Source organism: Hemitrygon akajei, chromosome 11 (genome assembly GCF_048418815.1).
Source record: "Hemitrygon akajei chromosome 11, sHemAka1.3, whole genome shotgun sequence".
NCBI classification, from domain to species: Eukaryota; Metazoa; Chordata; class Chondrichthyes; order Myliobatiformes; family Dasyatidae; genus Hemitrygon; species Hemitrygon akajei.
The window spans coordinates 150,730,663-150,754,542 of record NC_133134.1 but is presented as its reverse complement, the minus strand read 5'-3'; the positions used below and the strand labels follow the sequence as shown (position 1 = coordinate 150,754,542).

General features: G+C 42.9%; 1 protein-coding gene across 3 annotated transcripts in view; it reads right to left on the bottom strand.

Annotated features, from left to right (window-relative positions):
- LOC140736124 (proto-oncogene tyrosine-protein kinase Src-like) overlaps nt 1–23,880 on the bottom strand; it is a 215,255-nt gene that overhangs the window by 96,879 nt on the left and 94,496 nt on the right. For all 3 annotated transcript variants that reach the window (XM_073061919.1, XM_073061918.1, XM_073061920.1), the window contains one exon: nt 220–319. In XM_073061919.1, the coding sequence (XP_072918020.1) occupies nt 220–319 (100 nt within the window). The remainder of the gene's footprint in view (nt 1–219; nt 320–23,880) is intronic.

Genomic DNA, 23,880 nt, shown 5'->3' with positions numbered 1-23,880 from the left:
ATAATTGTAAAAACTTAATCTAATGGAATGGGGGCTGGCTGGAAGATGTGAACCAACGTGAGCCAATTTAGCTGAATTCCCCCTCAATGAAGTTTAAAACTTATCTGGAGCAGGAGAAAGAGGGCATAATTATAGAGCCAGAAAGAAACTTTCTATTGACTAGTAATATATGCTGTAGTCTCAATGAACGGCAGTGAGGCACACTAATATCATGCTTACGTGTTGTTAACGATCTGCAGTCGCTCCCCCTTCTTAAAGGAAAGGTCACTCGCGGTCCTGGAATCGTAATCGTACAATGCCACAAATGTGGTCACTCCACCTGAGAGAAATAAAGAGACAGAACAATACAATAAAATCCCCAATTTGCAGAAATCCGTAATAGAGCAGAGTTCAATTCCGAGCTCATCTGTAGGGAGTCTGTACATCCTCCCAGTGGAAAGTGTGGGCTTTCACTGGGTGATCTGGTTTCCTCCCGCTGTCTAAAGAGGTACTGGTTAGTAGGTTAATTGGTCATTGTAAATTGTCCCAAGTTTAGGCGAAGGTTAAGACCAATGTTCCCTCTAATTTGGAATGACCACTCTGTGCAAGAATCTTGCGCTGTGCAATTTTTTTGCCCAGCGACAACAACATGTGCTCATTGCATAACTTCTTCAATAATAACAGTATAAATAAGCCAGTTCTAAAATCTGCAGACAAATAATCACCCAATGTCATCAGAAACTGGAAAAGGAAACGTGATTGCATACGAGTGAGATAATCTTAATATGCCAATGAGGTAGAGGGTGACCACCTTTTTTGTGCAGTTTAAATTCCCTTGTGCGCTAGTAGCAAAACAGATGTACACGCACACACCTTAGAGGGAACGTTGGTTAAGACCATGAGATGACAAACAGAATTAAGCCATTCAATCCCAGAATTATTTTTGTGAACTTCCTTTGAACCCTCTCCAATGTCAGTACATCCTTTCTTAGATAAGAGGCCCCAGATTACTCAAAATACTCCAAGTGAGGCCTCACCTATGCATTACAAAGTCTCAACGTTACACCCTTGCTTTTATATTCTAGTCCTCGTGAAATGGATGTTGATATTCATTTCCATCTTTGATTTTTGAATTTTCTCTCCATTTAGAAAATAGTCTACCCTTTTATTTATTCAATCAAAGTAAACAACCATACACTTCCTGACACTGTATTCTCTCTGCCACTTTGCACATTCTCCATATCTATCCAAGTCCTTCTGTAGCCTCTCTACTTCCTCAAAACTACCTGCCCCTCCACCTATCTTGGTATCGTCTGCAAAACTTGGCCACAAAGTCATCGGGGTTGCTAAGTAGCATGGCTCGAAGGGCGGGAAGGACCTATTCTGTGCTGTATCTCAATAATAAACAAATAGATAAATTACTTGACTTGAGAACAGTTTTTACCTTGGTTTAATTAAGCTTCTTGTATTTCACAAACTCCAGAAATTGTCAGAATTTCCTAGCTTGGAAGTCGAAAATAATGAGACATGAAAATTCTCATGTTTGGTAATGATGCAGTTTACAATTGCAGAAGGGCAAAGTGGTTTTGAAGCATGCAGCCAGTGGTCACTTTATTAGGGACACCTGTACACCTGCTCATTAATGCAAATATCTAATCAGCCAATCACATGGCAGCAACTTAATACATTCAAACATGGGCAAGAGGTTCCGCTGTGGTTCAGACTAAACATCAGAATGGGCAAGAAATGTGATCAAGTGGCTCTGACTGATTGTGGCAGACAGTGGTTTGAATATCTCAGAAACTGCTGATCTTCTGGAATTTTTAATTCACAGAAGTTGGTGCGAAAAACAATAAAAATCCAGTGAGCAACAGTTCTGTGTGGATGAAAATGCTTTCTTATGAAATAGGTCAGAGGAGAATAGCCAGACTGGTTCAAGCTGACAGGAAGGTGACAGGAAGGTGACAGTGACTCAAATAACCACATGTTACAACAGTAGTGTGCAGAACAGCATCTCTGAACATACAAAACAACAAATCTTGAAGTGGATGGGCAACAGCAGCAGCATAGCATGAGCATGCACACAGTGGCCCCTTTATTAGGTACAGGAGGTACTTTAAACTGGCCACTGAGTATATTTTGCCTGCCAGTGGGGTAGGACGGGTGAGGAAAGGGCATGGAATTCAAGAGCGTTCAATGACTAAAGTGAGGAGTCCTGCTGGAAGTGTAAACCTTTGTAGAAAAGTGCACAGTTTTCATCTCCATGTGCAAGATAAGAAATGCTCCTTGGAGTTGGTGCAGAGTAGACTTACAAGACTGATTCACTGAGAATTGTCCTATTATGGAACCATTATCGTATTTGTGTTGTACATCTTCTCAGAGTTTAGCTTGAGCTCATTCAGCCAAAGTTCAAAGTACATTTATTATCAAAGTATGTATACTTTATACAACCTTGAGATTCCTCTCCAGTCATAACTCAAAATTAAGAGTTACGTGGACAAGCATTTAAATGGCCTATGGACCAAGGGCCATAACGTGAATGGGATTAGGATAGAATGCGTACTTGACAGTTATCATGGGCAGGTTGGATTGAAGGCGCTGCTTCCGTGCTGTACAATTCCATGGCATTTTTTTTTTTTTAAGAAGAGTTACTGAGCAAATACTACAAATAAATTAACATAGATACGGATAGGTTGCTAAGGTTGTCAAGCCGAGGAGTGGTAGTGGGGACAAGTTCCCACTACCTAAAAGTGTTCCTCACGGCATGTGACTCAAATAGCCTCTGACAACCAAGTCCAACTCCTGGCCTTCTCGTGTGGTTTAGCCTCTAAGCCCGGCGGAACTGTTTCCATTGACAGGAGAAGGGGCAAAGGCAGGTCCTGGCACCTTAAACCAGTTCTTCGGATAGATGGAGCTCGTCAGCCTGGGAAGGCAGTCCATCTGAGAGAGGGAAAACTCTGATTTCAACCCTCCACTGCCTTGCGGCCGTAGCCCTTTATGGAAAAGGCTTCGGGAGTAAACCCTGAGGACAAATCCTGAGCTGGAGTTCCTAAGGCAGTCCGACGTTGCCTTCAACCTCGATCTGGCAACTCCTGCAACAACACCGGTGCCAAGCTGTATCAGCCCGATCACCACCTTGGACAATATCGGTGGTGTGGAGAGGGGAGACTTGCTGCATGGGCAACTGCCGGTCTTCCATAAAACCTTGCCCAGGTGCAGATCCATGGTCTCGTGAGACTAACGGATGCCACCATATACGGAAACTGACCATAAAATATAGGAATAGAATTAGGCCATCGGGCCTATCAAGTCTGCTCTACCATTCGACCACGGCTGATTCATTTTCTCTCTCAGCCTCATTCTCCTTCCTTCTCCAAGTAAGATTTGATGCCCTTACTTATCAAGAACCTATCCAGTTCTGCTGTGGATGGTAATAGTGAGAAGAGGGCATGCCAGGATCATCAAGGACCTCAGTTATCCAGGCCATACTCTCCTCTCGTTACTACCATTGGGCAGAAGGAACAGAAGCCTAATGTCTGACATAATCAGGTTGAGCATCAGTTATTACCCTACATGTACATCATACTCCTAAAAACAGCGTGGATAACTTCACTCACCTCAACTCTGAACTGACTCCACAACCTATAGACTCACTTTCAAGGGCTCTACAACTCTTGTTCTCGGTATTATTTTTTTAATTTGTCAGACTTTGTTTATGTATAGTTTTTCCATAAATTCTATTGTATTTATTTATTTTCTTGTAAACGCCTGCACAAAAATGAATTATCAATGGTGACATATACACACTTTGATAATAAATTTACTTTGACTTTGAAATATACACAATGACAGCTTCCACAGCCATCTGTAACAATGTATTGCACAGATTCACCACATTCTAGCGAAAGAAATCCTTCCTCTTTTCTAAAGGGATGTCCTTCTACTGTGGCTCTACCCTCTGTCCTAGAATACAAGACCATGAGATATAGGAGCAGAATTAGCCCATTTGGGCCAATCAGACTGCTCTGCATTTTCATCATGGCTGATCCATTTCCATCTTAGCCCCAACCTCCTGCTTTCTCCCCATAACCATTCATGCCCTGACAAATCAAGTCAAGGCAGACAAATCAACCTCTGCCTTAAATGTATCCAATGACTTGGCCTCCACAGCCACCTGTGGCACCTCACTATCTGAAAACAATCTCTCAGCCATCTTTTAACCACAGCCACCTGTTGACTTTCACTATTGGAAACATCTCCACTCTATCCAGGCCTTTCAAAGCAAATAACATAACATGAGTTACTTGTAACAACTAATGAAGATCCTATAAAATATTATGACCAACGTGAACTCTATTCTAACCATCTTACACAGCTTGAATTCTCAACTATAACTTCAACTGCTACTCACGTGCATTTCTCTTTAACTCTGAATCTGACTGCAATTCACTCCAGCGATCACACAAAGGGATTTATCTCCATCTGCACCATTGATCACCACTTTCCACAGTTTTCTTGCAAGCCACCTTTTGAACTTTAAATATTACTCATTTTCTTATCCCAAATGATTCCCAGACATACTGCATCTCTCTGAGAAGCACACACAAAATGCTGGAGGAGCTCAGCAGCCCAGGCAGTATCTATGGAAAATAGGAAACAGTCAGGCCCGAAATGCTTGGATTTCCAGCATCTGCAGATTTTCTAATTTTTGCATAACTCTCAGGAGAAACAGGCTCCAATGACACAGTCCCTTCAGCACACATCCATGCTGACCATTAAGCCAATTGAAACTAATCCCATTTCCTTCTATTTGCTTCATGTTCTTGTGTCAGTTTAAAAGCCTCTTAAACCCCAATAGTGAAGTTACTTTCACCACCACCCATGGAAGTGTGTTCAAGCCACCTGCCACTCTCTGTGCAAAGAACCTTGATTATGGTGCATCAATAAATAGGGTCCGGGCAAGAACAAAAATAGCAATATGACAACATTTTGTCTTAAACACAAGAGATTCTGCAAATGCTTGATCTTGATCAATACATACAATATGCTGGAGGAACTCAGGAGTATCGATGAGTGGTATTTTATTTAGAGATACAGTGCAGAATAAGTCCTTCCGACCCTTCGAGCCCCGCTACCCAGCAACCCCGACAAACACCGATTTAACCTTAGCTTAATCACAGGACAATTTACAATGATCAACTAACCTGCTAACCATGGGAGGAAACTGGAATACCTGGAGAAAATCCACACATTCCATGTGGAGGATGTACAAACTCCTTATAGAAGAGGCTGGGATTGAACGCTGAACCCCATCACCACAAGCTGTAATAGCATTCCACTAACTGCTACACTACCGAGGTGCCCGCTAACTAATATGGAAAGCCTATTTAAGATGTCTGGAAAAGTTTCAAATTTTAAAAATGAATGATAGGAAAAGAAAGTGGACTCACTGAAACTATATAAAGACCTCATTACTGTCCTGCCCTGTTATGGGACAATCGAAGGAGAGATTTTTCTTTAGAATGGCGTATTTTAGTGTTTAGTTTAAAATAAAAGGTCTCTTATGCCCATCGCTGGAAAGAAATGCAAGTACTAGAATGGTGGGAGAGAACTTTTCAAGACCTGTCCTTTTTAACATAAATGATGCCAGTTAGACCAGGAGAGGACAATAACCATTTTGCTGCCTTACAAATATTGTGAATTGGGCTCCTGCCAGCACTACAAAAATCATCCTCACAAGTTAAGAGATAAAACTCTTCACGATGCTGCTGGCTTTTCACTTTTAACGCCTCGACAACAAAATCACAGCCAATTTTTGAAAATATTATCTCACCAACAGATCGTTAATTGTCAATAAAAAAAACTGGCAACTTCCTTGTGTGGAAATTATAGCTGTTTTTTTTTGCTAGTTCTACCACAGGCCAGTAAGGTGCAAGTCTTACACAGCCTCATTAGCTGAATGCTGAGTGCCACAAATTTATTTTGTTGTTGAGAATTGCATCTGGAGGATCCATATTCATTTCAACTGTGTCCAACTCCCCTTTGTTCTTTAAGGACATGTAAATGACTACAGGCACAGTTCCACTAATGGCATCATAAAACAACTTTGTAAAGACATCATGTTTCCACAAGCTGTGAATTTTTGGTGGCTTTACGGAAGTGTGAAGACAACAGGGACCTCAATAAATGATGGTCGAGGATCTCCTTAATCCATGAGATTTAAGAGGAGAGAGAAATAGGAAGAACAGGGAAGAAAGTAAATAATAAGAATAGACTAAGAGGGAGAGAAAGACTGTTTAAAAAAATTCTCCATTTTTTAATTTCAGCCATTTCAGTGAATAAATTAGCATCCGCAGGAATGAGATACCACAGTTTCAACTGCTACAGTTGAGAGATTTTGCAGGGTACCTCATCCAAAATAGTGCTTTTAACCTTTTAAGTATCAGTCTTCGATTTCTAGGTGGATTAAATTTACATATAATTTGAATGCAATAATAACTTGAAGCAAACTGGGTGGGTAACAGCCAGTTCCCACGTTTGTGACACCAAATTAGAGTAACACGCACAAAATTCTGTGCAGGACAGGCAGCATCTATGGAGAGGAATAAAGAGTTGATTTTTCAAACCTAGGCCATTCTCCAGGATTTTTATTTTCCCCCAACTCCAACTGAAGGGTTTCTGCCCGAAACATCAACTCTTTATTCCTCTCCATAGATGCTAACTGACCTGCTGAGTTCCTCCAATATTTGGGTACATCACTCTGGATTTCAGCATCTGTAGAATCTCTTGTGTTTATAATTTCTGAAAAGTTGAAGCAATTTGCAACTCTCACCATATTTGTTCCCTGGGATCTTTTATTGGTTACTTACAAAGAAATAAAGACCTGATCTACTAAATTAGCCTTTATATCCCCAGCAAATTCCTGGCAAGTTCACCAATGAACAGTAGAGAAACAACACTGTGCTCCGCGCCCAGAGAACTTACGGACAGTTGTAGTTGAACATGAAGATGAAGCTCTTCATTCCATCCTGCTTCTGGCGAAGAACTCAGTGAGAACACAAACATGCTCTCACTGGCTTGTCAGCAACAGGCATTCTCATTCACTTCAAACACGAGAGATGCTGCATTTCCAGAGTAACACAAACAAAATGCTGGAGGAACTTAGCAAGTCAGGCAGCATCTATAGAGAGGAGTAAAGAGCCACGTTTCTCATTCTTATATGTTGAAGTGACGTCGTGTATCCCTTCATCAGGGTTTTGGCCTGAAACATCAACTGTTTACTCTTTTCCATAGATGTTGCCTGGCCAGCTGAGTTCCTCCAGCATTTTGTGTGTATTACTTTGATTTCCAGCATCCACAAATTTTCTCTTGTTTGTATATTGCTGTAGCTTTCATCTTCAAGAGATATGTCTGAGTATTCAATGGGGTTAAACAGCAACCTACTACAATCACTGTCTCCCTGCTCCAGTTCATACTACAAGACATCATTACAGTAATCTAGATATCCTTGTGCATTATTTCATACTGATGTGGGATGCCTTGGAGTTGCTTTCTATTATTCTGGGAACTGGAAATCAAACTATCTAGAAACTACCTTGGATTCAATCTTCAGCAAAGAATCAGGAATACTGGTGAGCAAAAAAACTGGGGGTGCCCTTCCTCCATTTGTCCCAGGGGTAGAGAACAAAGTTGGGCAAGAGGATTGTGCATGTAAAATAACTGACAATTGGAGTAAAGAGATTTCCATATAAACTAAAAGCAATGGGAATAGAGATTGAAACCATCTGATTGAATAAGAGCAGCAAATTGCCAATAACTGCAAGCTTTCTCCACAGAAAATGAGGAAAAACACAATCAGCAATATCTGGCACTATTTTCTTTCCACTGTGGTGCCAATAGCAAGGAGCAAGTTATGGGAAGATGCACAAATATTGCTAGGAATAGTGTTTGTGGTAATTTTTGCATAGTAAGCTTCACATAATGGCCTACTATCTGAATAATACTAACATTATTTCCTCCAAGAAGACTACCATCAGTCCAAGTTTCATCTGAGCTAACAATCACATGCCATTTTATAAAATCGGTAGTTTACCACTTAGCCAAAAGATGCTCGTTAATTTTCTTATGGCACCTTTGCTCCAAAAGAAAATTAATATTTCTCATTCCTTGAAACTTTCTCTCAAGCTTTGATAACTTTACCATCTCAACATCAGTCCTCATGGACAATATCCTACCTCTTCTTCTCTTGGCCAGACTTCCAGTTGGTTTAGAATGAGCCGCACTGATAGGAGCCCTTGCCGTTCCAGATCACATGGTGCCCATGCCCTTCCTGCTGACCTCAGCTGATTTTTGAGGCAAATTATCAGTTACAAATCTCACAAAGAAATGTAAGCACCTGGATGCAGACTGTCCACATGACATACTATCAAGTGTGTCACGCACTTGCATCGGAATCACACATCACTCCCTTTGAAAGTGACACAAGTAAAGTGTGCTGTTTGCTTTCATCTTTGGTTCAGATACAGGACTAGAATCACCAGGCCTTTTTGCAAAGGGTTAAACAACAAGTGAAATGACCATAGCACAATTGATGCCCCATTAACCAGCAGCAAGTCTCTCTCCTATTATCTTGAATCTCCCAGGCTGTCAACTCTCCCTTCTCGTTTTTGATTAAGTATCTACCTCAAGCATTGGCACAGCTCATTTCACAACCTTACAGCATCCCAGAGTGCTTTACAACCAATAAAGTACATTTAAAACATCGCCTCTGTGGGAAACTCAGAGACAATGCAATTCTCCTTGCTGTGGAGTCAATAAAAGTATTTTATTTGTCAATATCTCCTGCCTTCTTTGGAATTAGATCCATGCTGATAACATTTAGTGGTTTCAACTGCTTTTAAATTGGAAAACAAATATGACAGCAAGTAATTATGTACATTTTTCCACTACAATCATTTTCCAGAAATAAAATGTGAGTAATTAATCTGTACTGAAGAAACAGTCACTCTTATATGCAATCATAGATTAATGAGGAAACATTGATATGCAATTACTGTGCAATGATTACAGCCTGTAACCATGCGTTTAGCTTCTTCCTAACAACATGGGTGTATGAAAATGGCCAAACTTCTTTGAGCAAACTAAATTCAGGGATGGATCCTTGAGCAATTAAGGCTGGAGTTATGAATCTTTGGGTGCAGCAGAGAATTGTAACAGTAATAGCAGCTGCAGCCATGTACCTTTCTTTCCATTATGAGTTTAAATTGTTATGTTTTCTAACGTCAAAACATTAAACTAATTCAAAGAAACTCACGGGAGTCTGAAAATATGAATGTAGTTCGAGTTTACTTTAAGCGAGGCATGCACTTATCACGTGGTAGTGTGATGACATGTTCAGTTAACATATTTTTGCATATTACACATAATTAATTATTTAAACAAACAAGAATGCTTAATCAATATATATAGTTCCTTAAGGTTGTTACAGCTGGGGGTGGTTATGGGCACAAACTCCACTACCTATTAAATGCTCCCAATGGCGCGTGCCTCAAACAGCCTTCACATGTGGCTTAGCTACCAAACTGGGTGGAACCAACTCTACTGACAGGAGAAGGGGCAAAAGCGGGTTACTGGCACCTTAAAACCAGTTGCTTCGGGCAGATGGAGCTCATCAGCCATGGTTGGCAGCTCATCTAGGAGAAGGAGAACACTGGTCTCAAACCTCTGCTGCCTTGCAGCTATACCCGCTCATGGGGAAGGCTTCAGGAGTAAACCGTGAGGGAGAAGTCCAGAGCTGGAGCCTCTAAGGCAGTCCTGTGTCTACCAAACTGAATCGGTCTGTGCCGTTCCTTTGGGTTCAGCAGATGCACGGAGAGGGGGAGCTTGCTACATGGACAACGACTTGCTCTCCATATCGTACATGAAAGCTGTTCAAACTCATCCCACCCCTACAAAAAAGTACGCCATCCCAATCATCAGCCTCCAAAACACTCTCCTCTCGCACAACAAGATAGAAAAGGAATGGGCGATAATAAGCACAAAATATAAAAAGCATAAGTCTGAAAAAGACCACAATCCATAAACGCAGAACCACGATACCATCCTGCACCATCACTGACATTCATCGAAAGAGAGGGACACCACATGAGGCAAAGAGGTCTACCCGCCTGCCACAGTGAGCCACACAGTGAGAGGCTGCTCACAGACTCCTCCAGTAGCGATCAAATGGCAGACATTCGACACTGAACTCGCGCTCACTTTCTGCATTCGCCTCGACATCTCAACCTTCCTCGCCTCTTTAATCAGCGATTAATGGACGCTTTAACTGGTGAAATGTAGTCAAGCATCAGCTCGCACCTCGTCTTGAAGTTTCGTCACATCTAAGCCGTCCGAGAACACACTTGCTTCCCAGAATCCTCTTGGAGACAGCAAAGTGCTGGATCACTCACATGATCTCCAAACTGTAAATTTCAGGCTCTTAACAGTCACAGCCACACACTTAAAGTAAAAAATAGATGCAAGAGAAGTAAAACAGACATCTTCATGAGCTCTCTGGAAGATGTCGACCAAGGGAGTGGTGTACATTGGCACCATTTTGTCCACAAAATTCTACATTATGACTGTAAGATTCAACGTCATAGAGAGTTATCGTTGAATCTGTCCCCATTATTACAGTCAAGAAAAAATACTTAAAAGCTCAAAGCATTCTTGATATAAGTACCTCATAATAATTCAGGAGCATTCCAACTGGTTTCTATCAGGAGTGTCTGTGAATATCAGGAGTGTACAAATGAGCAGCCAGCTTGGTGAAATTAGAGCAAGAGCTGGGGATTCAAAGCAATACACAAAACGAGCTTCAGAAAACTGACAGCACAGTGAACTGTGAGCTGAAGGTAGCCAGGTGTCAGTCGTTGCCCTGAGGAACTATAGTGGATTGTTCCTGGGCTGAGGTCCTGACCCCCATCAACCATAAACATCTTGTATTTGGTGTGGTATTGACTCCAGCCAGTGGCACTCTACTCAACTTCAGTTGAACCTAGGTTTCTTGATGCCATACCCAATCAGACGCACACTGACGTTCAAGTTCAACCAAATGAAGCAGTGTTCCTCGGGACCAGGGTGTACCCAGAATACATATATCACACGCAGTACATAAACAAAAGTATTACCACAAATGTTAATACAATACAATTCAAAATGCAAGTGAAGTTTTCAGCACAGGTAAGCAGTAAACAATACAGTACACACAAAATGCTGGTAGAACACAGCAGGCTAGGCAGCATCTATAGGGAGAAGCGCTGTTGATGTTTCGGGCCGAGACCCTTCGTTAGGACTAACCGAAAGGAAAGATAGTAAGAGATTTGAAAGTAGTGGGGGGAGGGGGAAATGAGAAATGATAGGAGAAGGCCGGAGGGGGTGGGATGAAGCTAAGAGCTGGAAAGGTGATTGGCGAAAGTGTTACAGAGCTGGAGAAGGGAAAGGATCATGGGACAGGAGGCCTCAGGAGAAAGAAAGGGGGGGGGGGGACACCAGAGGGAGATGGAGAACAGGCAAACAACTAAATATGTCAGGGATGGGGTAAGAAGGGGAGGAGGGGCATTAACGGAAGTTAGAGAAGTCAATGTTCATGCCATCAGGTTGGAGGCTACCCAGCCGGTATATAAGGTGTTGTTCCTCCAACCTGAGTTTGGATTCATTTTGACAATAGAGGAGGCCATGGATAGACATATCAGAATGGGAATGGGACGTGGAATTAAAATGTGTGGCCACTGGGAGATCCTACTTTTTCTGGCGGACCGAGCGTAGGTGTTCCGCGAAACGGTCTCCCAGTCTAGCTCACTGTCCTAGTGAAGGGACCTCAGCAGAGGCAAGATAATTTTTTTTTTCTCACATCCTAAAGAAGCTATTACCCAGTATGGCAGACTTAGTCCTGATGCTTCTGTACCTCATTCCAGACGGTAGTGGGTCAAAGAGTTTGTGCAGTGGGTGGTAGGGATCCTCAACAATGCTTTGGGTCCTTTGCTGCAACTCTCCTAGTAAATGCCATAAATGGGGGGAGGAACACCCCAATAATCCTCTCAGCGGTTCTCTCAATCACTTGTGTCGAGGGCAGCCACTTTCACCTTATCATTTGGTGTTCAGATTATTTTGTTGACTGTGTTGTAGATCTGGGGCTAAGTGGAGCAGATAAGATCCCAACGTAGCTTTGGTGAACTGGTTATTTATTGGAGATTAATTAGTGCTTGAAAGCAATCCATCTTTACAACAAACACACAATCACAATGAACACACACACCCACAGACCTTTCTCCACTGCCTTGCAAACTTTTCTTCACAATTATCTTCCCTCATGAAGTGCACAGTATAATCTGCCTCCATCATCAGTCTGCTGAGATTTGAGGGTTATATGATAGACAGTAATTGCCTAGATTATTTGCCTCCTGAATTTTTCAGACAGGACAACAAACTTTTTTCCATATTAGTTGGATAATTGTGTTTAGTTTACAGCTGCAATAGATAGTGTGACTGGTTCTGAAGCCCAGTCCCTCAGTGATAGAGCAAGAATACTGTTTTGTCCCATAGCTTTTCCATTAAGCAGAGCACTCAGCAATTCCCTGATATCTTGTACAGTGATTTCGATTGGCTGAAGGCTGGCTTGTGTGATGACTAAGAGCTCAGAAGGTCAATCAGCCACAGGACTTCAGTCAGAAAATATGTGCCAACAATTCAGCCCAATCTTTTCATTGAAGCACTGAAAGGTTGCTTAACAGGAAACTATTCTTCTCATTGTGTCTGTGTCAACAAAACAACTCACTAATTCAACACACACTGCCAGATCTTCCTCCACGGCCTTGCAAACTTTTCTTCACCATACCTTCATCAATTCCCTCGTGGAAGTCTACAATGGAACAACCACATCGACAGGTTGAGCACTTCAGTTTTCAACTCTTTATCACTCAAAATAGTTTTTTTTCATGTCATTCTTAATTCTCTCCCCCCTTTACTTTATACCTGTGACCTCCAGAGCTCAGCCCTTCCAATGGGAATGGTCTCCCACTATACACGCACTCCAAACCCTCAGCATTTTCAACACGTCCATCAAGCATTAGCATACCAACGTTAGCCTTCTCTTCTCCAGAGATGCTGGGATTATTTTCATTACTCTTTCCTGAACTGTGGTTTATTACTCAAGGAACTTATTTTTATCACTCTTTATCTTGGCCCTCTTGAATGTACCCACATCCTTTCTACACTGAAGTCACTAGAATTTAACAGAATATTCCAGTTGAGGCCAGATCAACACGACTTCCAGCTTTTGTATTTTGTGCCATTGTTGATAAAGGCCTAAACACTATATGCTTTATTAACCATCTCCTCAACCAGCACACACACTCAGGTTCCTCGATTCCTGCACCCTTTTTGGAAGAGCTTCACAGTGTGTCTTCATTATTCCTACTCACTTTTTTCTACATTATGCACTGTCTGCTAGAACAACACTGCCCGTTCAAACAGCCTGTCCATATCCTTTTACAGTCTATTGCTGTAGTTTACAATGTCACACTCAGAATTTTTTTTTTAAATTGTGCTCCAGCCACAGCAGCCTGATGCTGAATCTGAGAGATGCAAAGCACTTCAGCAGTGCCGGGGGAGAAAGTAAATTCAATATGGAAGCAAGCTGCCTGACTTGTTGATGCTCCCCCAATGACATAATCCTGCTCCTGTGGCTTCTGGCTGGCCTGAAATTCTCCAAGCCATTCTTCATACCCATTTTAAAACTCAAGATTCTGTGATTTATTTCTGAGCACTAGAATTTTTAACCAGACTTTTCAGTGTAAAGAATGCTTCAATGATATGGGGTCACAAATCTATGGTGTCTAATTTTGTCCTAGGGGGGTGGTCTTTAAAATTGAAGATTTAATCAGTATAGTACATTTCTATTAGCCTCTCAACCACTGCTGCCCCTTTGATAGAGACTTTCAATTCCTTCCACCCAGCTTCTCCTCTCACTCTCTTCTCGATTTGCCAACCCAACTTGACCCTTGTCCCCGAGTCCCAACGTGAAACAGCAACAGTTCTCTCAAACCTACCCCCCCCCCATTAAACTTCCTTATCCTATAAAGAATGCCTCTCACAGCCACATATATGGAAGCAGCACTTAGAAATGCCTACCACGGCTCTGCATGTCTGGACACCTCGGTGAAGGGATGACTTATGCACAGGCTCTCCGATGTGAAGTTATAAACTTTAGAGAACACAAAGAACAAAGCTACTCATTGCCCAATTACATTCTAACATTAAGCACGCATCAGCAAAGGACTATTCAGGGTCTTTCACTTCATTGCAAAATGACACACTAACTTCTGTGTGAAGAACTGTGCTGTTGTATGCATTGAGGTGAGCAGTATTACAAAATAATGGTCAGAGACGTGATGACTTGGATGTAGACTCACGCATCCCAGGCTCTCCCTCAATGACACGCCTTAATCAATGATCAAAACAAAATTCTTCATTATACCACAGGACTAGATCCCTATTCTGTACTGAGAACCTTCTCAAAATTGGTAAGTGGTTTATTACTACTGTACCACATGTCCCAGGGTATAGTTAAAAGAAACTTCCTAGCATGTCATCCAGCATCAGAATATAAAAAGAGAAAAGAATAAATGAATTCAGAACATAGCATCAGTTACAGAGAAAGTCTAATAAAGCACAAGGCAACGATAAGGTGGCATCAAAAGCCCAGCTGAGCTAAATTAGATCTAAACACTGAAGGGATCGCACTCCCGGAACTTTGTAAACAATCAAAGCCCAGTTCCATATTTAATGATGTTATTGTGATGGAGTGATATTTAATAAGCAGCCTGGTGCAGTGAGTGGCAGAGAAGCTGGGTGATGGGGGTTTGGCTGAAGAGGATCGGAGAAATTAGGGAAAAAAAAGCTGAGCTGATGTAGCTTAAAGTTTTAGGCTCGAGTTCAAAAGAGTCAATTGAGGAAGGGTTTATGGATCAGAACAAAGAACTCTCGGCCACACATGGGGCCTTTAACTTTCATTTGAACAGACAAACGGGAACTCTCTTTAAAGCCACGTTCAAAAGAGAGCTTCTCTGATGTTGTAGCACTCCCACAACATTCCAGCAACGTTTGGACGATATGCATAGCCTACTAGGGATGAGGGTGGGGACAAAACTTCAATCACACGATTCCGTCAGAATTAGGACAGTTTTCCTTCAGATATTTAAAAAATATTAAATAACATGCTTTGGAACCTATGTGATAATAAGACCAAAAGAGATGGGAGCAGAATTAGGACATTTGGCCCATTGAGCCATTTTCCCTCTCAACCCCATTCTCCGGACTTCCACTGTAACCTTTCATGCCCTGACAGACCAAGAACCTATCAACCTTTGCCTGTGACCTGGCCTCCAAAGCCACCTGTGGCAATTAATTCCACAAACTCACCAGCCCACTGGCTAAGGAAATTCCTCCTCATCTCCGAAGATGAAAGAATACTTACATCTAATTACCCAATCACAGCCTGTAATATTTGATGGTGAGTAACTTCGAACAAGCATACCAAAACCATACACTAGACAGCAACCCCTTTCTTCCACGACACTGAACAAGCATCCCTGTGAAAGAGGCTGTATATTGATCACTGTATATTTGTGCCATCGATCATTCAGGAGTACATTTTCAAAATATAAAATCATCTGATGGCTAGGGGATTCTACCAAGAATCTTCATTTTAAGAGATAAGTGATACAGAGAGAAATTACTTCTCATCATTCAATGCTCATTAATTTTTGCACCATGGATCACTTAGATGAAGATAAGGTATAGTATCTGTTTAGCTGGGCTTCATCCTGTGCATTTCAAATTGAATTGATGCCACAGGGGTTTTCAATTGAATTGCAATTGCTAACACACACAGCGATCAGTTAATCCACAGCCGTCGATAAAATTAGATTACATAATGGGTATTCTGAGAAAGAATAATGAGCACAAATTACTTCACGGGATGGAGAAACACAACAGAAGACAGCATAAGCTCAACATGTCCGTAGATGGGTTAATGAGTGCGTTGAATAACCTAGGACAGAGGTTTCTTCAATGATTAAACAAGGAAAAGGGTTTTAAAAAATAAAAAGGTAAGGAATTACTTCCAATGTTGGGAAGTCTACAAACAAGGGAAAGTAGTTACGGTGGTTGGGGGAGGGTCAATCGTTTAAGACCATAAGCGACAGGAGCAGAATTAGGCTATTGAGTCCATTCAGTCTGCTCAACTATTCTATCATGGCAGATTCTTTTCACTCTCAACCCCATTCTCCTGCCTTCTCACCATAACCTTTGATGCCCACTGCTTTATACATCCCCATCAACTTGACCTCCACAGCTGCCTTATGGCAATGAATTCCACAGATTCACCACTCTCTGGGTACAGAGATTCCTCATCTCTGTTCTGAAGGAATGTCTTTCTATTCTGAGGCTGTGCCACCTGGAACCTAGACTCCCTGGTTACAGGAAACAATCTCTCCACACCCGCTCCATCTAGTATGTTGGATAACATGTAGGAGCCAGCTTTCTTCAATGTTTAAATATGGAAGAAGGTTTTAAAAAAAATAAAAAGGGAAGAAATTACTTCTAGTGTTGGGAGGTTCACATACAGGGGGTGTAGTTACAAGGGGCTGATCATTTAAGTTGAAGTGTGTAGAAATTTCTTCTCTTTAAGAGTGGTGAGTCACAGAACATTACAGCACTGTACTCTGGAATTCTCTGCCCGAGAGCGACAGAGGATATTTGATGTCCTGCACTTAAGGTGGAGATAGATAAATATTTGAAAGATTGAGAATTAAGGAAGAATTGAGGAATTGAGGGCTGTGAAAAATTGGTACAGAAGAGGCTAGCATAGAACAGCCGTGATATTAAATTCCTGTTTTCTTGTAAATCAGTAAAAGCAAGATCATTTAGCAAAACATAGCTACAGCTATTCCTTAATTGCCTGAGTCTAAATCCTAGAACTCCCACCTAGCCATACTACTTGCCACCAAAGAACAGCATTTTCTCAAGGGCAAAGCTCATCATCGGATTCCCAAGGGTCACGAGGACAGGAGGGCAGCAAGTGCTGACCTTGACAGAAATGAACACAGCTCGTACATTAATTAAAACAGCAGTTCATGAGTTCATTACAGACAATGCAATGCAAGCTACAAGAGCAACACGCACAAACTGCTGGTGGAACTCAGCAGGCCAGACAGCATCTATGGAAAAAAGTACAATCGACATTTCAGGCCAAGACCCTTCATCAGGACTGGAGAAAAAAAGATGAGAAGTCAGAGTTGGAAGGTGGGGGAGGGGAGGAAGAACCACAAGGTGATAGGTGAAATCGGGAGAGGGAGGGGTGAAGTAAAGTTGATTAGTGAAAGAGATACAGGGTTAGAGAAGAGGGATCTGATAGGAGAGGACAGGCGGCCATGGAAGGGGGAGGAACACCAGAGGGAGTTGATGGGCAGTTAAGGAGATAAGGTGAGAGAGAAAAGGGAATGGGGAAAGGTGAAGGGAGGTCATCATCAGAAGTTTGAGAAATCAATGTTCATGCCATCAGATTGGAGGCTACCCAGACAGAATACAAGGTGTTGCTCCAACCTGAGTGTGGCCTCATCGCGACAATAGAGGCAGCCATGGACTGGCACGTGAGAAGGGGGACTGGAAGTGGAATTAAAATGGCTGACCACTGGGAGATCCTGCTTTTTCTGGCAGATGGACAGTAGGTGCCTGATGATGCGGTCTCCCAATCTACGTTGGCTCTCACCGGGAGCACCAGATACAGTAAATGCCACCCATTTTAATTCCACTTCCCATTCCGACATGTTAGCCCATGGCCTCCTCCACTGTCACAGTGAGGTCACATTCAGGTTGGAGGAGCTACATCTTCTATTCCATCTGAGTAGCCTCCAACTTGATGGCTGACCATCGCTTTCTCGAACTGCTGGTAATGTCTCCCTCACCATCCCCCCTCACCTTTCCGCATTCCATTTCTGTCCCTCATCTTATCTCCTTAGCTACCCATCACCACCCTCTGGTGCTCCTCCCCTTCCAAGGCCTTCTGTCCTCTTCTATCAGACTCCTCCTTCTCCAGCCCTGTATCTCTTTTACCAATCAACTTCCCAGCTCTTTACCTCCCGGTTTCATTGATCACCTCGTATTTCTTCCTCCCCTCCCACCATTTTCTAACTCTGACTCTTCACCTTTCTTACTCCAGTCCTGATGAAAGGTCTCAGCCCAAAATGTCAACTCTTCTCTATAGATGCTGCCTGGCCTGCTGAGTTCCTTCACATTTTGTGTGTGTTGCTTGGTTTTCCAGCATCTGCAGATTTTCTCTTGTTTGTGTTTATGCTGAGGTCTGCTTGGCAACAGATTTTCCTCAGAATAATATTTGTTGGAAGGGTAAACAGTTTAAAAGCAAAATGGAAAATAAAACAACAAGTGAGAAAGACCATTACAAGAAGCAGCTTCCAGACAGTGTCAGGGATAATGGGCAGTTAAGAGTCCCTGCTATGCCATGCTCTCTCTGTAGCCAGCGAACAAGTACATCATGAATTGTGAAACCTGTAGGAATAGTCTGACCTGGTTCAAAAAAGATTCAGGAATAACACAGGGTCAGTCTCCGGCCAGACCCAACTTCATCTCAAGACTTAGTGCAATACTGTATCTGTGTTCTGCAGTGGGGGTTGCTGGGAGTCGATGTTCTTGTTGCCGTGTGGCACATAATTTTTTTGTGCAGGGGAGTGGGTTTCTTGTTTTTCCTCGAATGACTTAATTGGTTTTCTTTGTTTTGTGACTATCTGGAGAAGACAAATCTCAGAGTTGTGTACCACAGACATACTTTGATAATAAATGAACCTTTGAACCTTTTATTTTAAAGATCTTAAAGGGGCTGCTTCCAAGAATACTCTGAGGAGAAAAACTCTGCATTCATCAAGCAGGCCCTGCTTGCTTGCTTTTGCATTGCACTAGTGAATTAGTTTCAGCTTCTTTCTTTCAAATCAATCAATGTGTTGTGTTTTTTAAAAAATTGTGAAGGAAAAGTGAGTTCATTTATAGTGCAGTTCTCATGTAGAAATGCTTTGTCAAAGATTCTGTGCTTTGCATGTATTATTAATCAATTTTCTAATCACTCACTTCAGGCATGAACCCACACAAGGACGGTCCTCCAAAGCTCCTCCTCACGGAAGTGGTGCTCATACTCCAGATAATCTGATAAGCATAGCTTGCAATCAAATAGTTGTCACAACATTCAAAACATTATTGACAGTTGAGTGAGTCAACGGTGTGTTATTTTTACTGGGAGGAGAGCAGCAGATAAAGACAAACTATGGGAGCAAGAAACATTGATCAGGAAACAGGAAACACAGAGAGGGAACCAGAGAAAGAGTCAAAAAACTAAACAGGAATGATTAAGGGGGTGGTTGACGGATTTGATATATTTAAGGTGGAGATACATACAGAACTACAGGGGATGGGGAGGAGGTCTGGCCCCTGCACACATAGAACACAGGCCCACCAGTGTGTGAACACGCCCTGGTGCTCACGAACCAGATCCCCAGCTATGGGTAAATAGCCCTATTGCCTTGTAGGCAGCTTCAGGAGAGAAAAAGGCTATAGGAATAGCCCCAGACAGCAAATCTGGAGTGGAGCCCCTAAGGTTGCTAGACATCATTGAACATCCTTCTAGTAGCTCCTGCAGCCAATCTGGTATCAAACATATTGCTCCATAAGTTTTCCTCACACTGGTGAGGCCGAGAGGGGGATCTTGACAACTGGGCATCTCAGGATCTCCATACCTTCCGCCCAGGCTTGTGATGATGATCATCATCACCCATTGTCTTTCAAGACAGACGGATGCCAACCAGAAACAATACTGCAGTAATTTTATGTATTATACTGTACTGCTGCAAAAAAATTCTTGACATATGCGAGTGATAATAAACCTGTTTCTGATATGGGTCTCTATCGTGGACTGAGAGTGGGAAGGGGGCAGGGAGAGGGGAATCATGGTTGGGAAAAGGGGAAGGGAGAGAAGAGGGAGTGGGAAGCTCCAGAGAGAAATTCTATAATGATCAATAAACTAGTTGTTTGGAATCTGCACCCACACCCCTCCCCCACCCCGGCACTCAATCTCTGTCCCCTATCTCACAACTCTCCCACGGCGCTCCACCCTTGGAATTCCCAACATCCTTTGCTCCTGCCAGATTTTAAAACTCACTCTTCCATACATTGACAAATACTAAACTGTGCAAAAGTCTCTGGCTACATACATGTGCCTAAACCTTTAGCATGGTACTTTAAATATTTGAAAGATTAAGGAATTGTGTGCTGTGGGAAGCTAGCATAGAAGAGCCATGATCACAATGAAAGGTGCGGCAGGTTTCAGCAACTTAATGGCTTACTCTTGCTCCTGTTTTTTGTGCTCCTTTAAATCAGTAAAAGCGAGATCATTCAGCAACATCCTTTAAAAGCTTGCATTGTTGTTTTGTTTGTGATGGCCTGTTGTAAATTAATGTAAGAGCTGTGTGCTTTACTGTCAAATGAGGTAGATGGGGTAATGAGGTGAAAAAGAGGAGTAACTCATATTGGTAAAGGAGGGAGTGAGAAAGACTAACAGGAGTGGTGGGGAAACATGGCTGATAGACAGACATAGAAATAAAGGAAATGCCTACTTGGAATGCAGAAAACGAATAACAACGGTGACCAAACCATATAAAGAGTCAAGCAACACACACAAAATGCTGGTGGAACGCAGCAGGTCAGGCAGCATCTATAGGGAGAAGCGCTGTCGACATTTCGGGCCGAGACCCTTTGTCAGGACTAAATGAAAGGAAAGATAGTAAGAGATTTGAAAGTAGGAGGAAGAGGAGGAAATGCGAAATGATAGGAGAAGACCGGAGGGGGTGGGGTGAAACTGAGAGCGGGAAAGGTGATTGGCTAAAGGGACACAGAGCTGGAGAAGGGAAAGGATCATGGGACGGGAGGCCTAGGGAGAAAGGGGGAGGGGAGCACCAGAGGGAGATGGAGAGACAGGTGGGCACACACAATCTGGGGTGGGCACACCACAAATCAGGCAGTGATGTGTAATATTAGGAGTTGAACAATCCACATCAGGGTGTATAAAAAGAACTAATTTTTAAAATCAGGGCAGTGATTGAAATTTTTAAGGCAGAGATTCTCCGAGTTGTGGCGTGACTAATCAGTAAGAGGCAGTGCATAAAAAAAGAGCTACCTTCCAGTCAGGTTCACATTCAAGATTTAAAAAGCAGAGCTCCAAGCCAGTTTTCTCTGAGTTGCAAATGTCACTCCATTCTTCAGGAAGATGTTGAAGTCGACTGTTAAGGCTGTGGTTTCAGTGTACTTAGAGGCACGTGGTAAAATAGGCCATAGTCACCATGATTTTTACAAGGGAAAATCTTGTCTGGCAAATTTGTTAGAATTCATTGAAGAAACAACAAGCAGGACAGACAAAGTAGAAGAGGTTGATTTTGTGTACTTGGATTTTCAGAAGGCCTTTGACAAGGTGCCACACGAGGCTACTTAACAAGCCCATGGTATTATAGGAAAGATTCTAGCGTGGATAAAGCAGTGGCTGATAGGCAAGAAGCCAAGAGTGGAAATAAAGGAAGGCTTTTCCGGTTGGCTGCCAGTAACTAGTGGTGTTCCACAGAGGTCTGTGTTTTGATTGATTCTTTTTATGTTATATGTCAATGATTTGGATGATGGAATTGATGGCTTTGTTGCAAAGTTTGCAGATGGTACAAAGATAGGTAGAGGGACAGGTAGTTTTGAGGAAGTAGAGAGGTTATAGAAGGATTTAGATAAGATTAGGAGAGTGGGCAAAGATGTGGCAGGTGGATTACACTAGTGCTCGCCAACCCGTCGATCGCGATCGACTAGTCGATCTTTGAGACTTTCCCAGTAGACCCCGAAAAAAAAAGAAAAATAAATACACAAATACCGTTGAGAGATTGTTTCCAGGTTACCGGGTTTTAGTTCTGTTCTTTCTGCCCAGTGCGCATTCGTGTAGCTCCCCCGCCACACACTACACAGTGTACTTCAGTGGTCCCCAACCACCGGGCCATGAGGGAACGATATGAGTCCGCTGCACCTTTCCTCATTCCCTGTCACGTCCACTGTTGAACTTGAACGCACACGAGGTCATCAGTCACCTAAACACAGTGACACCCTCGTGCGGCCGGCAGGAAGTGCCGCTGCTACTGGCCTGGAGTGCAGACAGAAGGGCGCCGCCTCTGTACCTGTTTAGCACACCGAATATTCGTGGGGAACCCGGTGCTAAGATATTCGCAGACCTCATTCGGGCTCAGGGTTTCATAAGCAGCAGAGCAGCTACCTCGCTGCGATCTACTGAAACAAACTTTTGTCTGCCGATAGATCCTACAAGGGGGGCGGGCAGGCGCCCTGTCGCACTCCTCACTCGGTCGGTCGCTCTCTCTCCAGACTGCGACCACCGCGGCCCCGGCACGGGAACAGCCGCACCTGGCCAAGGCATCTGGCAGCGGGCAGGCGGGAGTCTGGAGCTCGGGCCCAGAGGCTGTCTAAATGAGGCAATGAAGCCCTCAAAACTGCTTTGGTACCCTGAGTCCAAGCACCCTGCACTTAAAGACAAACCTGCTGAGTTTTTTTTCCAGCAAAAAAACGTAAGCAAGCGGGACAGCAGCTGAGAGCCACGTGAACTAAATTGCGGAATAGACTGGACATAAGGAACCTGCTTCGAGTACCGCTGTATTCCGATCGCGTTTAACAACCCCCCCCCCCCCACCCCGTCGGCTGGTCACCAAGAATATTGTCAATATTAAACCAGCCCCAGTGCAAAAAAACACCAGTGACCCCTGGTGTTCATACATTATTTCTACTTCCGGGTTGCAGGGTTTTACTTCCGGTCTTTTCTGCCCCGGTGCGCATGCGTGTAACTAATCAATTTGGAGTCGATCTTGCCTTTCACTAAGGCTGAGGTAGGGGATCTTGGTCTTAAAAAGGTTGGTGACCACTAGAATACACTGTCAGGAATTGTATGGTCATGCACTTTGACAGAAGAAATCAAAGGGTTGACTAAATGGCCCTGAAGGTTAATTTGAAGGTTGAGTCTGTGGTGAGGAAAGAAAATGCAATGTTAGCATTCATTTTAAGAAAAATAGAATATAAAAGCAAGAATGTAATATTGAGACTTTATAAAGCACTGGCGAGGGCTCACTTGGAGCACTGAGAGCAGTTTTGGGCCCCTTATCTTAGAAAGGATGTGCTGAAACTAGAGATGGCTCAAAGGAGGTTCATGAAAATGATCCCAGGATTGAATGGCTTGCCATATGAAGAGTGTTCGATGGCTCTGGGCCTGTAATTCACTGGAATTCAGAAGAATGAAGGGTGACCTCATTGAAACCTTTTGAGTGGTGAAAGACTGATACCGTGGATGCAGGGAGGATGTTTCCTGTGGTGGGAGAGTCTAAGACCATAGGACACAGCCTCAGAATAGAGGGGCGTCCTTTTAGAACAGAGACGAGGAGGAATTTCTTTAGCCAGAGAGTGGTGAATCTGTGGAATTCTTTGCCACAGATATTTTATATATATTTAAGGAGGAGGACGACAGATTATTGATTGGGCAAGGCAGGAAGGGATATGGTGGGAAGGCAGGAAATTGGGGCTGAGAGAAAAATTGGATCAAGCATGATGAAATGGCAGAGCAGACTCGATGGGCCAAATGTCCTAATTCTGCTCCTATATCTTATGGACTGATATTGTGTAATATGTTTTGGTCTGGAAGCTAAGTAGATTGGTGTTTCCTGCCGAAAAATTTGCCTCCACTGGAACTGGGATTCTTTCCTCAATTACATCTTT